At 36.4% G+C, this 19008-nt stretch overlaps 1 protein-coding gene across 2 annotated transcripts in view; it reads left to right on the top strand.

Annotated features, from left to right (window-relative positions):
• LOC129257329 (leucine-rich repeats and immunoglobulin-like domains protein 3) overlaps positions 1-19008 on the top strand; it is a 43115-nt gene that overhangs the window by 12025 nt on the left and 12082 nt on the right. Inside the window, exons 3-5 of one of the 2 annotated variants that reach the window (XM_064096954.1) lie at positions 2197-2334; positions 4731-4874; positions 18491-18994. In XM_064096954.1, coding sequence (XP_063953024.1) covers positions 18594-18994 — 401 coding nt within the window. In that variant the 5' untranslated portion in view covers positions 2197-2334; positions 4731-4874; positions 18491-18593. Of the gene's footprint in view, positions 1-2196; positions 2335-4730; positions 4875-18437; positions 18995-19008 lie in introns of those variants that run through there. The other variant, XM_054895629.2, reaches the window with a different exon arrangement.

Below are 19008 nucleotides of genomic sequence, written 5' to 3'. Positions count from 1 at the left end.
ATGAGATAAATTGATAAGACGCTTGGTTATGATAATAAGTCTCATATATAAATTTACTCAATGGCGTGTGACAAAGTTCACATGCATAGGTCGCACATTCTTTGCAATAGATTCATGAGAAAAGGGAACAAATTGGTTTATATTTAATGTGTATCCTGTCCATGCAAATTGGCAAATGTAACACAGGGAATATTGACACGAGAACAGACATTCCATACTTTGAATCTTTTTGACAACCAAACTTAAAGAAAAAATGCTAATTTTTGTAGGTGTGATAAAGATATGATGATATCTGAAAGGAAATCTTGTAGACAGGGAAGGGGAATGCACTTTGAATGACACTAGAAAAAGCGCCCTCGCCTGTCCAGAACTTGTTATCGGTGATGATGAGCTGGCTTGAAGTAAATGCAAGGAAGCTTAGTCAGATTCAGTTGTCGTCACGTTGTTTACATCAATACAGGAGAGGGTGGAGGTGGTATAGGCCTTTAGTGAAGTAAGATTCTAAAAAAAATGATGGATGGATGCATTGAGTTTCTTGTTTGCTGAAATCATGATATATGGCTTTATTTGTAGTTCCTTTACTTCCTTATGATCTTGATTTCCATGATCTGTCTTCCCTCTTGATTTTCCTGTTATATTCATCATCAGTATTATAGATACATGAAAAGGGAAGGGATGAATGACATGTTTAATTATTTCGAAAAGGAATGTGTTATGAATTACATCACACCAATTACATGCATATATTACTACAAAAAGGGATGGATCTGTGAAAAGGGATGGGGAATGTCATTGGAGTTTGTAGTAAATCAGGTGTTAAACCTTCCATAAAATTAATTACAGGAAAAGGACGATAAATCGAAAATGTAATTTGAGCTAGAATCTTGATGTGTTTTCATTGACACAGTAAGCAAGAAATATGACTAAAGCAGTAACTTTCTGACATCTTTGCATTTGCCATAATTTGAGGGACTATGCAAATACCCTTCTTTAATTATCTAATTTGTAGAAACAATAATTAGTAGAAGATATGTCAACCAAAATTGGAAGAAAGATGAATCTTTCTTTCATCAGAGATTTTTTCTGGATGATCACCTCATATCATTAATTTAGGGATTATAATTTGTCATCCACTGATAAATCAGATGTCTAATCCATTTAATCCCACTGCCATAATTCTGTGATGCACTGAAGGGATTTAGATGTTGCTGCCGATGATAAATACTTTTGAATGAAGTATTCTACGTTGCAAGCTTTCTGAATAGTTATTTAAGTATGCAAACATAATTAATGTAGACTTGTTAATGAGACAACATTAATCACCATCTTTAATACATGTACATATTTTGACATTTTACTTTCAAAATAAATTGATGGTTTCATTTAGGAAGGTAAGAGTTCTTTGAGGCTGTTCTCACTACGTTCCTAAAACTAGTTTAGTGGAAACTAGTTTAACGCGAAGTGAGAATGGTCGAAGCGGTCTTGGAAGCGATCTTCCAAACCAGTTTGGAAAACCACCTCGCGATGTAGTTTTCAAGATCGCTTTGCCTCGTTAAACTGGTTTTAGCGTAAGTGAGGACACAACCTTTCTTCGGGAAGCGATCTTCGCACATTTTGAGCGCGCTACTCCACACGACAGGTGTAGAATGCCTATGCTGCGGTTTCGAATTTCGCTCGAAACGTGTCACCCCACTGAGAGCGTTTCCATAGCAACAAGAGCGCTTTACGTGAAGTGATTTGAAAACCACTTTCGTGTGATCAAGTGGGAACGCTAGCAAAGCGATCTTCCAAAGTGGTTTCCTGAATCGGTTTCCAGTAAACTAGTTTTAGAAAGCGTAATGAGAACGGCCTCTTCGTGTTTCTCTTTGCTAAATAATATTTCAGTGGTGGTTGCGAGGCATACTTAAACAGGGCTCTGTTACTTACAATGTGTAATCAGTTGTACAATTAAGCACAATTATTCTATGAATGTGTACAAAAGTTTAATATTTTTATAACCTCCCCCCCCCCCTTCTGATCTTGATTCCATCATCCATGGTGACAATCAATCTAGAATATAAATATCATACTTGAATATGTGCTTAAGAACATTTTTTGCCAAATTAGAAAAAATTAGTGTACAATTTTTATGCAAAGTCAAGCTGTGAGACAGATAATTATGTTACATATTCTTCCTTTTTAATTTTGTTCTTTCAGACATCACAATCGGATTACAAATATCAGTCCAGCAGCACTTCGTGGCCTGACATCATTACGAACGTTAGATCTCAGCTACAATCGTATTGGCCATCTGCGGACGGACACCTTCCCAACAGACAATCGGCTCCAATTCCTGTAAGCAATATGCGAGGCTTTATTTTTAGCAGAAAATAAATTGCAGAACAGAAATGCAATCATGAAGTGATCCGATTAGAATAAAAAGATGAAAAAGACAGATAAATCAGCACATGTCATGGTCTATAAAATTTACTGAATTGGAGGTGAAGCAATCCTTGTTTCGTGGTGCTTTGTTTGTGCTAAAACCAGGGAAATTCCTAAAAAACCTTCACCTTATATATATAAAAAAAATTTGGGGGTGGCTTTTTTTTTTTTTTTTAAGATTGATAATTATTTGTGGAACAAAGGTAAATTTTAAAAGGTTAAAGAAGAATCCAATTAAATAATCATGAAGTTCTTCCATTTGTAGATAAGCATATAACCTGGGGGTATCTTTCAGCATGTCTCATTTCTTGCTGGCTTCCAATCCATTTTCCTATTTACTCATCTTCACCTTCTCCTGTTCTCATAATTTAAAGTGCTGTTTCTTCCTCTGTTGGGGATTCATAAGCTAACAAAGATTCAGATGCACATCACTGATTTCCGATTCGTAATGGATTAAAACACTCCGCGTGCTGCAATTGTTTGTATAAGACCAGTATTTGGTCACTAGAGTTTTATGTTTTGGCAAGTAGAAATTGTGACCACTGATTTCAGATTAATTCTGGTGCCATTGTTTTCATAATGGATGAAAAATTCTATTCATCCTTCATTAATTCTATTTCACTTATTTGCAGGATATCTTAAAAAAAAAAGAAAATTCAAATTTGAGACTGAAATAAAATAGTTACCTTGTGTGTTTTTTTTTCCTTTGATAATGTTTTGACTACGTTTTGAAATATCAAGAAATTTTAAGAAACTGCAGTGTATATTCGTAGCAGAAAAGCAGAAATAGTCAGTCATGAATATTGTTTTTTAATGTGAAAACAAAAAATAAAATCTTGGTAATTACTTCTCATCATTTTATGAAAGAAAAACAAAAACAGCAAATTTCAATCAGTGGCAGTACCTGCAGTCATTGTTAATTTACCATTGAGAGACAGTTTATAAATATCTCACTCTCCACAACAAAACTAACAAGAAAAATTAATGATATTGGTTATAAAAACTTCTTACCTAAAGTTCTTAAAAATTGCTGGGAGCCTGTTTTTTTATATGATCCTCTGAAGAGCTTTACCAAATTAAGTGTAGTCCAGGGGATAGTATGATTATACTACCTGAGGCTAGCGGTTTAGAAAGCACTGGCGAGATTGATGCTCTCCAAAAAAAAAGCCTTGCCTTTGCTGACAGCAGTGTATCAGGGTAATGTCATAGATGTTTTGGGACAGACAAGTAAAAAAAATGTCTGCCCGTGGTATCTGAATAGCATCCAGGCATCTTTCATTTCTAGAAGATATTTTGAAAATTATCTTCTTATCTTGGATTCTAGTGATTTTTTTAATATAATAGGATGGGATTGCCATATATATTTTAGTGGCTTTTTCACAATATATTGATCGATTCTGTAATTACACTGATTGTTACTTTCTTAATTACTTTTGATTTTACAAGGCAAGAACATATCCTGTATTGCCGCTAATGCTTTCGTCAAACATTAATTTGGAAAGTTGGTATACTGGTTCCCTCATGTTTTTCTTAACATGAAGTGTTTTCGCCCAAAGTTATTAATATATGCGGATGTATATGAGGCCTAAAATACAATGGACACAATTTCTGGAGTTGGGGCTCTTTTTGCTGAACTGTGGATGAGTGATAGGAGTCTTGGACAGGGTGAAGATGATTGTGTCATTGCCCAGTAGTGGTGGAAGAGGGTTGTACATAGCCTAACGTGGGGCAGTGGTGATACTAATTAAAGTGGCTGTTGTGGACATGGAGGTAGAGATGATGATGCAGATGATAATGATGGTGGAAGGGTGCTTCTTGATGGATGATGGAGAGCGATGTGACTAATGGACGATGACAGTAGCTTCATTTCAATGACAGTCCATCAGTGGCCATGTATCTGTCAATGGTTAAATGGTTTGAAATGACTATGTTGACATTGTCCTAATGCTGTGACCGTCAATGACATTTAGATGCACTATTGCTCAAGGGAAAGGGGTGAAAGAGCTTCAGATTGGCTTTTCAGATGAAATAATGTGACTGATATTCATGAAGAAATGTTTTAATTATACGATTATACGTTCCTTTGCACACCCAGCATCTAACATTTTCTGTCAGATGAATGAAAAAAGAAAAGAACACATTGTGCAGAACCTTGAATTATTATCCAACCATAACTCATTTTAGACAGTGGAATCTTGAATCACTTACTTATGTTTCCTGTTTTTATATTATTGCCCCCAATATTCCCTTACCTTTCTCTAAATTAATTTACTCTTCTATTCCATCTGCCTTTTCCTTTGCTATGATAGTTTGTTGGAGAACAACCGAATCGGTACTTTACAGCAGGGATGCCTCAACAATCTTCGTTCATTGGAGATCCTCAAGCTCAACCGTAACCACATTGAATCACTGCCCCGTGATCTCTTCACCCACCTTGAGAGTTTGAACCTTCTGTAAGTACATGTTCCTCTATAGTGATATCGGACCTCGGATTGAAGTGACTTGTGTGAAAGGATAAAAAAACAAAAACAACAGAATGGTGATAGTTTTGAAGAAAACAATCCAATTACTGGCAACTTATCATAGGGCTGGAATTTCTCTGACAAATGGATTTAGTTTGAAAATAGGTTTGATTTTTATTATAATTTCTGTCTAGCATCCTAAATTTCTTTCAAGTATCATTTTGTTAAACCCCATCCGAGCCCATTTTCATAAGCATTATAAATTTAAAACTAAAAAACCTCAGACTATCAGAGACAATATCGACCCTCCAAGATAGGCCAATGTTGTAGTCTTGAATTGGTTAACTTGAAATTTTGTAGTTTCTAAAGCCAGTGAAACAATATCAGCTTTTAGTTTGGCCTTAAGATTTCCCCCCTTTTGGTCATATCTCACTCTGCGTCATTAGATAAAATGTTTATTAAAAGTATTATGTAATTCTCCATGTGATACAGTGATGTTGCTAGATATTGGCATGAATGGCTACTAGTCATCCCTTCAATTACTGATCATCTGTGATGTGTTGAATGATAACTGGAAGCTTGCATTGACCACTGTCATTGGGTGGTTAGACCATGGATACATTATTTGCAAAACAATAATTGATTAGTTTGCTGTAAGTTGTTTTCCTGAAATGCTTATTCACCTCTCCCCCAGCTGTCTATTGTCTAATTAGCTCAGAGTCTTGCCAAACCTATCTAATTATGTTATGCAATTTCTCCTTGTGAAAAACCTGTCATTCTTGGAACACTCTTCACCCTTCATATTGCATAAGAATCTATAAAGCACAATGATATTCATCTTTGGATGATGGAACTATATTGGAAATGTCCCTGAAATGTTTGCACCATTTTTTATCTGAATACTGCTGAAATTAGAAGTCATTTCCAAAGGACAATTTGTGTTGACCTGCTCTTACATTTAAATCTGCAAAAATATTCCAGATCATTAGTGATTGGAATGCTCTCTCCCAAACTTGTCTTGTGAAAATATGTAGGGTATCTCTCATTAGAATAATCATAGAAGTGTTTAGTTATTTAGAGCAAACATATTCCAATCCACCATCTAATATATTTAAACAAAACAAATCAAAGTCAAAGGAAAACATTAAATTCATGCACACAATAGAAGGGATTATGATTTACCATGTATGTCATCACATGGCAGACTTCATGCACCATTAGGACTGAAGAGATGGGAAATTGCTCATGTCTCCCCTGCAATTACTTGTTACATAATATTAAGGAAATGCTTTCATATATATAAGTCATCATTACTTGGGGAGGCTGTAATCCTTCTATGGCCTGAACAGTTCCTGTTTTACAATTTCTTTTGTATGTGTCCCGAAATTTTCCAGTGAGTTCTTAGGATGGAAAGTTATAAAAATGCTCATCATTAATTTCATGGGTCATAGTTTTTATTACCTGATATGTCTAGATACTAAATCTATGTCTTCAAATTGCAAACAAAACTGCCTTTCTGTTGAGTGTATCCCAGAGATATTTGCAGAGTTTCTCAGCATATGAAATGTTTGATATAACAGCTTCGAAAAAAAAGTGTCAATTTCATTCAGGTAAACTGTGCAAGGAAACATAAATGAAATTCTCAATATGATTGCATGCATTGCTCTGTATCCCTTTGAACAAGGGCTGATTTGAAAAATAGTGTGAAACAACAGACGGGAAAGGAAAAATCACTCAACTTGGAGTTCCGATGACAGTTGAAATGTCACGGCTATCGGACATGTCTGTCCCCCTTTTGTTGCTTTTGTTGTTCCCCCATCACTTATTTTGTAAGCCTATACGTAACCATCCCTCTGGAGCACAGGGAAATGAGACTTGTACCATTCCATTTGGCAGTGAACTATACAAGTTGTGAATTCACTTTTCATGACATCATGCCAAGTTGTCATGGTTTCCTCCTGTCCAAATCATTAGTCTGAGATTTAGCCCCACTGGAATTCTTATTCTTGTTTGTCTCTTATAAACATGGTTTCTTACCGTCATATAAAAAAATTAATGCTGTCTAAATTCGATCTTGATACAATTTTTTTATTTAGATTATTAAAGCTTAATAAAAACAGAACGAGACTGCTTTATTTTACATCACATGCTTGGGTACCAAGTTATTCCTCAAGCGCCAGAGTTAATTCAGAGTTTATGGTTATCACACATCCTATTAAAAACTTGTTGTGGGTTATATTCTAAGATTTTATAGGTATCGTTCAGGAAGTTGAAATAAGTAACTCACTTCCAGTGCATGACCACAAAATTTTAGTCTTAGCCACCAAGGCACCCTTACCCTGAATTCCCACCTGAATATAATGGGTAACTTTTGAGATCATCATGAACTATGAGGTAATGCATTCTCATACAAGATTGAAAGATAAAGGAAACTTTCTCTCCATCAAGAGAGTGGCTAACATACGTCGCATCTTACAGTGATTCTTTGACTGTGAGGATCACGGAAGATGTGCACCCAGTTCTCAACTCTGAGGGGGAAATTAAATTTTCAGTGTCTCCATGATGATAAGTTTTAAAATAAGGCATCTGATGAAAAAGGAATCACATGTCTGACACCCTGGTAGTTTAGTGGAGAACCTAATCAAACAGTTTGGAAGGGTTTATTTTCTCAAAAGAGACACTGTCTCTTAATACAAAAAAAAAAACATACATGCAAAAGGAAAAGGAAATATTTTATAAAATTTCTACTTTTTTCCCAACAGTTTGAAAACTGAATTGCTGCATATGTTAGTCTGTATAAACAAGATAGATGGAGCATGTTGCATAATTGGTTTATTTTTATTATTTCATAATGGAATTTGGTAAATAGGGAAATCATGGATTATATTAAAGAAATCATGAGAGAGAAGTGTGTTACCATACACCAAATGACCCACAATTCCTATGGACCTTGCCTCTTTTTGACTTTCCATTCCTCTCACCCGAAGTGTTTCCCAAGTAACATCGTAAAATAGTTTGCCAATTTCCTAGCTACTCTCTTGGAAAAGAATTAGCAGCACATCAGCGAGTAGAATTTCCTGAGGTGTTACGAGGGATGATTGGTTAATTTCAACGGGCTTGATTAAAATCGCAAACAAACTTTTAAAATGTTATCGTAATCTGCTCAGCACACGCAAGAGGAGGGGGGAATCTTCGCTACTCCCATAAGGCCCTGATTGGAACATAAGCCAAAGAATAATGACCTTTGCGACTTTTATGAGATTAATTTGTTTTGATTCATGATACCCCTTTATATAATAGATTCTTGAAATCATGAGGGGTTTGAAACCAATGATAGAGAGCGTCAAAGGTGGCTGACAGAACAAGCTTAGATTGTTTGGTATGAAGTTATCTTAAAACCTGTGCTGTAATCAGTGACATTTGCTTTTGTGGATTTGAAAAAAATGCAATCTTCTCTCATCCTGTTGGTTTCCTATCTCTAAATGTGTCTCATGTCTATTTCAAGTAAATTATTGATCATGTGACTAGAATTTCAAGAGATGGTCATAGCACTTTTGAACTTTTTCATTCATACTTTTTACTTATGATATTTTTGACATCCATCAAATTCTCTTTATAGAAAGCATTTGATTAGAGATAACTATTCCTCCACTCATTCAGAGCAGTAAAATAGAAGAGAAATCACAAATCCCAGTTGTAATTGCATGAAAATTTAAAGTCGATGTGGTGAAACGGAACCTTAAGCATATGCCTTGAGATGCTGTGACTCTTTTACTTGAGGAAGTCATTCCACTTTGTTTTCAAGAGCACTTTGGTTGCAAGTTGATAAAAAAAATTAGTCTTCTTTTTTTTGGCTATAATAAGCAAAAGCTTCCTAATTATTTCTTTGAATTGATGTAGAAAAAAATGAATATTAAATTCATACATTACTAATGAAAGATTTTAATCAAATTTAACAAAAATAAGAAAGCAATTATTATTCACAAGAAACCTGATTAAATTATAGCAATAATTTATTATTTTTCTTGATCACTAATACTCTTCTTGAACTAATTTGTGATGTACAGGCAAGACCTGTTGTACTACCCTCGTACACTCTCCTTTCTTGGTGATTAATCATGTATTGCATAAGTTGTGGAATCATCTTCACCAATTCCCTCACTCTTGTGACAAGCTATCCACCTATAAATTCTCACGTAGAATCGTGAAAATACTTTCTTTGTGATTTTTAGTCCCGTCAGCACCTTTGATTTACCTGTACAAATTTATGGATTGGATATTGTGCATTCGTCTTGCAAGAAATTGCAATTAAATTACATTGAACATCACAGAATACTCTCCTCATTTATCCTGATGATTTGGATTTTATTTTCCCTAGAAAATCAAATTGATTCCCCTCAAGATTCTGCTCGAAGTGCGAGTGACGATGACTTTATATATTCTCAAAATACTCTTCATAACCATGTATAATCTTAGCTAAGATGAAAGTCACCTTAGGGTATTATGGTACCCCTTCTTTCCATTCCCAGTCTTCTCCTTTCAATTATCCTCTTGCATTCTGTAAGCCCAGGCGAGATGCCATGCCTCCGACACCTTATTGAGATACGCAAGCAAAAAAAAATGCATGCATTAGCAATGTGTGAATTTATATTTTCACAGACCGCGTTAGTCACCCAATACGCTTGCACGAGGGCGCTGTGTAGAGCATCATCGATCTGAGCCGTGTTATTGTCCCAAATTATCTGTGCTATTAGGTCAATTGGGGTGTGCAGCTTGTCATAAATTACCAAAGACATTACTGTCTGACAAAGCATTGGCGACAATACGTGAGATGTCATTGCCTGCTTGTATCAAGCACATCCTGAAATTACAGCTTTTTATAAATCCAGAGCAAGCAACGTGCATAAATCAGTCTCATTCTTTTGTGTAAAGAAAATGGAATATGGGAAGCCAAATTCTTGCTAGTCGATAGTTGTTCATAGTACTGGAGTTTATCTCTGATCAACCCCTAATCAGTCCCCTTTTTATTTTCTCATCACTTTCATGGGGAACAGTTGTGAATCACGCATGAAAATGCATCCTTGGAAATGATGTGAATAAAATCAATTTTGCTCCAGGCAGGTTTGTTTGATACATGTCCAATTCCAACACCACTTTACACTTAATACATTCAAGAGGAAGAAGAATGATGTAGATTGAAAAGTTATGAAGCAGTGAGTACCTGCACCTATGCTTTTAATGTCCAGATTTTATACTCATTCTTTATTGAATGAAATCATTTTTCTGAGTGAATCTTAACAGCTACATTTGGTATAGCAATTTCGCATTCCTAATTTGGATAAGATCTTTATTCAAGTGACTCAGCTTCCTTTCCTTTACCAGTGTTATTAAAGTGATCCTTTGAAGATATTTTTTAATGTTAATCCAAACAAAGATACTAGATTGTGCAGAGAGAGTGGAGAGTGATATGGTCCAGTGAATTGTTATAAAGATCATTTTTTGAAAGCGTGAAACACTCAATTTACCTGCAAGACATCAGAATAATTCAAAGAAATTCTAACACTAATACCTCCGTCACATTTGCTCTACAGCGGCCGTATGGCGAGTCAAAAACAGTCGTTTTTAATTTTTTTTGTATTAGCTACAAATAGGTGGTTTAAATAAAAATGAATAAAATGGCTGTTTTCGACTTGCCGTACGGCCGCCGTTGAGCAAATGTGACCGAGGTATAACTGTTGAGTAGACCTATAGGTACTTATCTAATATTATTCTTAAAGAGTTTTACGATTCTTTAAAAAAAAAAAACATTGGATATTTTCATTGGCTTACAGTATTCCCGGGACTGCACATATACATGTACATGGTTTATTGTAACAGCTTTATGTGGTAACAATGCTTTTGTATACCAATTTCTTGGATAACAGAATGAATGATTTTGAAAATCCAATTGATTCTGGATTTCATTCCACCCTGAAGGGGTATTATTCAAAGATTGATAAGACATTAAATAGAGCCGATGTTATTACCTATGATGTCACCATCAGTGAATCAGTAGCAAAAGGAGTTGGCGAATGACTCAATTCTCTTCCCATCTCACCATGATGGTCACCGTCTTAAACCCAGTAAGGCCCCAAAAGACAACGGCTGTGAGAAATAATTTTTGTTACATGGATCATCCGAATGAATAAATTCTCAGCGGAATATGGATTAATTACTTAACTTCCCAGACTTATCCAATTTATGCCCTGTTTGCTGGAGAATGTGTCACTGTCTTGCTGGTATCCAAGGGACACTCTTGACTGACTTTTTATTGAGTTGAAGAATTCTTTGTCTTAGAAGTCAGACTAGAGTAGAATTGAATTCTGGAAGTTACTAGTATTTATTTGTGCTGTTTGTGTTTTGTTTTATTGACAACTATGAAAAGGGGAAATGGGGGGAGACAAAGGTAGCTGAACAAAATATTTTTGTTCAAACTTTTGTAACTAGGAGCCTCTGCCTGGTGCCTAGTAGTAAGTGAGGATATGGGTATAACAAGAACCACAAACTACATCCCTGATATGATATATCACATTCTGAAATGGAACCACCCCAAAAGGAAAGAGGTAAATTTGCAGAGCGAATTATTTTTGACTGGTCATGTCTGACATTCCATGGTGGCAAGAGGTGAGGTTGGCCTGTACTTTTTAATTTGGTCCGGGCACTCCTGATTAAGAGTCCTGATTCATGGGCCAGCTATTTGTGGCCTACCTGAGTGCACCTGGGACGCTGAGGAACCCATTTGCGCGCAACCTGTGCAAATAGCGCACGTCCTGTAAGGAAATTACGGTATCAGGAAGCTTCATTCTTCACCACTCCATCGTACCCCTGCGCTTGATTAGACATGGTTCTCACGCAACTTCCTGAAGACAAAAGAAGCAGTAAAGAATGAGCTAGTCCCCCTGGTAACCCTCTGCTTTCTTTTGTTTGGTTTCATAGGCACTGACCTTCCTTCTAAACAATATAGAAATTCCATTGTCTTGAAATATAAAATGACTGTGCTAAAAACTCAACAGGCCTGAAATTCTTCAGTGAAAGCCATTGGTCTAAATAATATTATTTTGAAAATAAAGTTCCAAAATGTGCAAGTTTACCTACCAAATTATCAAAGGCTTAGAAAAATGTTAAAAACTTTCCACTGAACCAAAAGCATCCTTTTCCTTGCCAGTCCTGAAAATTGCAGTACAAAAGAAAAAAAAAACAATTTATCAGATGGATAAATTTTCCTTTGATGAATCATACCATACTTAGACAATATTTATAATGGGAATAGTTATAATAATATTTTTCAATGACTCATAAAAAAATGTATTGTGATAACTATGAGGGATGCATTTTTCAAATAACAGAAAGAAGTTTTACTTGAAGTAAGTCAACTTCCTCTCATTGAAGTCATGCACATATATATAGAACCATATATGCGTTCTTTGTTATAAAGCTAATATTTCATGATAATTATAGAAATAATGATAAAAATAGTAACCTTAATTGACATGATCATCTACTAATGATACTAACAATAAAATTTTATAAAGGGTTTAGTTCTGGGGTCTGTATATACTTTATTAGTTAATGAGCTATTTCAATTCACTAACACAAAGTTGTTAAAGGGATACTCTGGGCTGAAGTAATAAATAGAGTAAAATTCGCAGAGCAAAATGCTGGAAATTTTATCAACATTTGATAACAAATAATGAAGTTTAAAAATTTGCATTATTCTGGTGAAAAAGTTCTAGACAAATCCTCATTCAGCATTGTGCTCTGTGAATTTTACTCTATTTATTGAGATATATCTTCAGCCCGGAGCATCCCTGAAAACAAACAGATGAAATGATGAAAGGACGACTGAAATAGCAGAATGCACACTACCGTTCTGTTTAGTAAATGCTGATGAATAATAACGCAAGGGGTGTTTTGCAATCTGATGTAAAGAACATCGCTCACTCTGACCTGTAGCTTCTTATACAGTACATCCTCCCTTTTCTCTCATTAGAAATGCCTATTCATATTCTCCTTTCCCCTGCGCAAATCACTATGAGTGCTGAATCTTGGAGTAGTGCAGGTATATCACCTATCCTCAACTGGAGAGGGTATAGTCTTGGCATCACAGAACATTTTTAATATCTTAACTATGTGTGGTGGCTTAGTGATCAAGTTCAATCTTTCAAACATTGCAGACTGTTCCAGAAACCTGCAAGTTTAGGGAATAAATTCTGTTCTACAATTACCGTAGGTACAGTAGAAGGAGTCTGAATAATGATTGCTTTACTGGACATTTACAAGACTATCCATGAATGCTCAGAAAAGGTTTGAAATGTAGAGACTGTGTGTAGTCAGCACTGATGTCCCAATCAAGCTGACAAACAGAGGGCAGCGCTTCTCTGCTGGTTTGATTACGATTATGCGCAGCTTTGTGGCCCTGTACTAGAGGTGACTCAGGCATTGGCCGGTTTTGGTTACCCTCCATGGATGGGACCTACTGTGGCAATCCAGTGTAGCTCATCTTATACGTATAGTTCTTCTCAATTTCATTGTGTATCCACATGCTTATATGCATGTTTTATGCTGCAGAAAATCTCTCCTTTAAACTTTTTTTCCAAAGAGTTAACCCCCCCCCCCCCCCCGTGTTATCTTAATATACAAATAAATCATCTCAGGCCATTGTGAGGGAGATCAGTAAGATATGACTCTTTCTCCAAATCATAGTTTTGTCTTTTTTGTTACAATATTTTATTAAATGAATTTTCAGTTTTGTGAATATGACATTCTTTCAAGTGGCAAGCATTCTGTCTCCATGATAAAAACTCAGTTTCCATTTTTGTAAATTTGCAAAACTTCTGATTTTACTGAATTGCATTTCTGAAATTCGTATACTTTCATTGTAATTCGTAATTAAATGGCTTTATTCGATCAAGAAAAACAGAAAAATTGCAAGAAGCCCTTGTATTCGATATTAAATTGCTGAAATATTGCTCTGGAGAGCACTGAATTTTCAGTGGTTTGTTCTAGTGTGTGTATTTCTCCCGTGTGCAAGTGGTAATCAAGTAATCCATCTAACTCAAGTTTTTCCTCAGGTAACAGAATATCCTGATTTGCAAACTTGTTCTGTAGGTGTAAGGTATGGTTCTCCTATACCAGGCTACCTGGAAATCTCTCCTGAATGTATTTGAATAAGCTTCATCTCCCATCTTGGCATTGCAGAGAGTTGTTTGAGTGTGCTCAAAGCTGTAATGATATTCCTCTTTCTTCCCACTTGTATCCCCATCGCAGGGCCCCCATCCATCCCTCTCGGGCCAATTGTCCACACAATCTTCGCAACACTTTCATAAGGGAATATAAAAGAGAAAACCGAGGGGGAGAGCGCCCGAACGAGAGCGCGCTTGAAACAGGAGCCTACCACTGGCACTCGAGCTCTGTGGTGACTAATAGATGATTAGCGTAGATGACCCATTTATCAGGTTTCGCAAGATAAGAAGTTCTTGGTGCAAGAACAGGGGAAAAAGAAATCCTCTCATTTGCCATCCCAGAAAATTGGTTAGTTTCGCCCAGGATTGAAGCAATTTCATTTGATGTACTCTACAGTTGGATTGGCAGAAAATCTTCAGAAGGACTCTGACATTTCAACCTCTTCTTATTTTCAAGCAGTTGATTAAAAGTTTTTTTTATTTCTTTGATTTGGTTTTGTTATATTTCATTCTCATCCTTCAACCTTTTGCAATGATTTGAGTGTATTTTGGCAATAACCTATAGTATTTTCTTCATCCAAGTTCTTAGTGATTGGTGAATGCGTGCCAGGGACCCATTTTATACAGGATTTACAATCATGCTAAAAAAAAAATTGCCATTATGGTAACTTCCATGTTAAGGGGCGATTCCACTATTTCGATCTTGATACGATTTGGCAAACCTGCAAGATCGGGCAGGATCGGGGGAAAATTAACTTTTTATTGTGATTCAGCGGGAAAATACTTTGCAGGAACAGGATTAAGCAGGGGCTGCTAAATCCACGTGCTGCTGTTGGTACGTCAGGAAAGACCAGGTTATGCTTAACCCTAGACTGCGCTCTGTGCCGTGTATGCTCTTCCCCCTTCCCACGATTCTAAATGGGCGCTTTCTGATCGGCATGAAATTTTTAACATGTTCATAATTTCAGCCCGATCACGGCAATTTGAATAAGTGCCTGTTTTAACCCTTCTTCACTTGGCTGTTGCTATGCTGCTTCCAATTTCAACCGAGATCCTATCCTGCCATCTACCGATCTACTGATCGGGATAGAGCAGGGTTCAGATCATGGTAGTGGAACAACCCCTTTAACAAGACTTGGCACCCCATTCAAAATTAAGTTTTTCATTATATTTATTTTTATGGTTAAGTTACCACAACAATAAATCTTTATAAAGCAAGACCCAGTATAGGCCTATATGAAAAAGAAGTCTTTAACTTAAGTATCTTTTCCCTTTAAAATGTGCATATTACATTGAGATGTCGTTCTTATATTTCATTTGAAATGATAAGATAGAAATAATCATAATTATGTAGATTTTCATAAAGTTCCAGTATGACTTTTCTGAAGCTTATGCTCCAACAAACCTGTAGGCCCTAACATGAAATTGGGATGTTTATCTATCTTTTGATTTAGCTTTTAAAGTTTGCTCAGATTTGCTTCTACTGAATTTTCAAGGTTTTGAAGAAAATATTGGTTTGATTTCTGAAGGAAATTTGCTTCTAAAATAAATCAGCATGAAACCTTGAACACTAATTAAAAGGGAAAGGGATGTAAGCAAGGCAAGGCACTACACCCCATACCTAAGTACATCACACCCTCCCTTGAAAGAAAATGACATATCACATAAATGCCGTGAGGTAGTGAGAATGGTGCAGCCTGACACCCCAAATGAATTTCAAGTGTCCCCAGTATCCTTAAACCGGAGACATCGCCATGGTAACCCCCTGTCACCTGGGGTAAGAAATATCCTACTCCTCGTTGCAATTTTAGATTTGCTCTCTTGCGTGGTACAACCAGGCTTCAATATTCTGCATTGCAGCAGGTACATGCATTATGTCACACAGTCAATGCCCAGTGGCTGTAGCTCATGTAATTAAATCGTTAGCACATTTTTCCTTTTCTCCTTGTCTCTGTCTGTCTAGAGCTGTTGATGGTACCCTTTTCTCTCTTTGTTTTATCGGCTACTTGCTCTGATTTTACCGTCGCCATTACCCATTAGCTTCCAGATTATAGTCATATCCTTTGAGATACCATGGACGTGAGATTTTCATTGTATAGAGGAAAGTAACTCTGTACCCTTGTCTATCTTTGCTAGATATAAAATACACATAGCTGTATCATGACATTTACAAGATGTATATTTTGTTGTAAATATGGCAAATATTCAGTTGAATTATTTTCATATCACCTTGAATAAAATATTCACTGTTCATACGTAAGACATTCAAAATATTTTTTAAAGGTTTAAAAAGATTCATAATTGACCACCCTATTTGCTACAAAGTATGTTTGTATTTTTTTATAGAAAAAATATTGCTTTGGCTGCTCAAGAACTTGCTGTCTTTGCTGTTTTCGCTTATTCTCTCACCTCTGTGCGTAGGCCGATTCTTCTGAGGTACAGTTTCCAACACCTGCTTGCCATGGCTTGGCAAAGACTGCCAAAGGCATGGCTCGTTCTCAAACTGAAATAAATTAAGAGAGATAATCTGTTGGAAGGACACACAGGCCAAGTTTAGCTCACTTGAGCCTCTGCAGCATGGACTCTGCTTACACCGTGGAAAATGACCCTTTTTTTCTTAGGTTTCTTTACACAGGGAGGTGACCTCCTAATTCACCTCTCCTAAATCTCCTCCTGGCATGTTTTCAGAGCCACAGAAAACATGCAAACAATGAACCCACAGGAAAATAATAGAAAATTTTGCCTGTTCTTGTTTCCCTGCGTTTGCTTGCTTTATATTTCTCTCCTTTTATGGAATATTTTTAGGGATAATGTGGTAAAGTTGTTCAAGGTCTTCTGAAATAAGAGAGTGAGAAGTTGTTTTGAATTTCTTGAAGACCTGAAATTAAGTCCACTTTTGTCCTTGGATAAACTTGAAAATTTGATGAAATAATGTAGGCCTACTTCTTTCTCAAGATTTACAGTTTATATTAATAAATTTACACCAAATGGACGATAATACAAAAAAAAAAAAAGAGTGGAAGGTAGAGCTACTTGATGCATGTGCATTGCCTGTGTGTTAAAGTAAAGCAAGAAATCTTGTTTTATATAAAATAGATTACTAATCATTAGTTGAAAAGCTACTGACTTTAATACCAGAAAGTATCAACCAGGCACAAAATCTAATGAATAAATTGACTTTTGCTTAAAACTTTGTGCATTAAACAATAATTGTGTCTGTGGACTAAAACTTTAAGTCCAGGATATCTTCTCGATAATTGTTTTTAAGATATTTCATTTAGGATGTAAGAATTGAGGTTTGATGAAAATGGGGGGGGGGGGGGGTAGTCCTATTTGTATTTGTGCCTGGGTTTAGTTCCTGACCTCCATATTTCTTTTCTTGTCTTCGCACATTCCTTTCACACATGTTTGTAGGATTAGAGACACCACCCCCATTTCACCTGATCTCCAATCTCGATGATAGCTGAGATTCCTCCAAGATATGACTTTGTGACTCAAGTTTCATATTCCTGGTCTTCATATTTTTCACACTGAACAATGTGTCTGCTTCGGTATTCATTCAGTGTTCATTATGTTTGCTACACTGTAACTGTAGAAAGCAGGATAGTCAAAGATGTATTACACATAAATTAAGATCCAAGTTTGATCCTTTCTTCTTTCCCCAACTTAGAAATGTGGCAGCATTTTCAGGAAAAATAATAATTTGCCTTTTTCAAAATTGTATACCTCAAGTTTTGAAAATCTTTGGTTTGGTTGTGATGTGTATTGACTTGAATCTTTATCAGTTGTGTATTGAGAAGCTGTTGGTAAAATATAGGAATATGAAAGATATTAAATTGACTCAAAATGTATTGAACATGGGTGCTAGACTACCTTTATCATTCCAAACAGCCCCATTCCTCTACAATTATTTGAAAAACAGAGTGAGAAACTAAAATTTATGAGTTTTTTTTTCTTTCTTTTTCTTTTTTATTGTGACAACCCAAGTTCACCCTCTGTAGGGGACGGTAATACAAGGTAGTTGATAATCCTCAGGTGCTAATGATGCAGAACAACCCATTTCCCTTACCAGATGGTGTTCCCTTGATTGTAAAGGAACTTTTGTTTTGGCCAACGTTGCAGGAGCCCCTCCAGGAAATCAGCTTGTGGAAGTTAAACTGTATTATTAATAATTGGCCAGTTCTTGGGTTTTCAGTCATGATGCATCAAATTTCAAAATGACTTTGCATAATTTCTAATTTAAGTGTTTTTCTTTCCGTTTTCCTTTTCTCCTTTACAATAATTAATGCAACATATTCTCAGTCTCACTTTATTTTCTGTTTTCACTTTTATGTACATACATAATTACATGTTTTCTTTGTCTTTTTTTCCCCGTTTGATTTATAGTGAACTAAGTCGCAATGAGCTTACCACGGTTGACAGTCTGGTCTTCAGTGGCCTAGAATCTTTAGAGGAACTCAGCCTTAGTCGTAACCAGCTGACTGATTTGATGGATGGTGCTTTCTATGGGCTCAATGCCATCCAACAACTAGAGCTGGATGGCAATGAACTGACCACCATCAGCCGCCGATGGCTCTTCGGTCTCAAGTCCCTGCTCCATCTGACGGTGGCCCACAACCGTATCAACGAGACGGAAGCCTCCGGTTGGGAGTTCTGCCCCAACCTAGAGTACCTAGACCTGTCTCATAACAGGCTCACCACACTGGAGACAGAAGGAGAGACTGTTGGAGAGAGCGGAGGTCCTGCTGCTCAGGGAACCAATGGGGGTGCTGCAGGGTCCGTAGGGGTTCCTCCTTGGCCACCACTATTGAGGGAGCTCTATATCAATCATAACAGGATCACACAAGTGGCCGATGGAGCATTCATCCAGCTAAATCTGCTTCAAGTTCTGTAAGTGTATGTTG

The sequence above is a fragment of the Lytechinus pictus genome, chromosome 3 (assembly GCF_037042905.1).
Source record: "Lytechinus pictus isolate F3 Inbred chromosome 3, Lp3.0, whole genome shotgun sequence".
Classification (NCBI taxonomy): Eukaryota; Metazoa; Echinodermata; class Echinoidea; order Temnopleuroida; family Toxopneustidae; genus Lytechinus; species Lytechinus pictus.
This window is presented reverse-complemented; position numbering and strand designations above follow the sequence as displayed.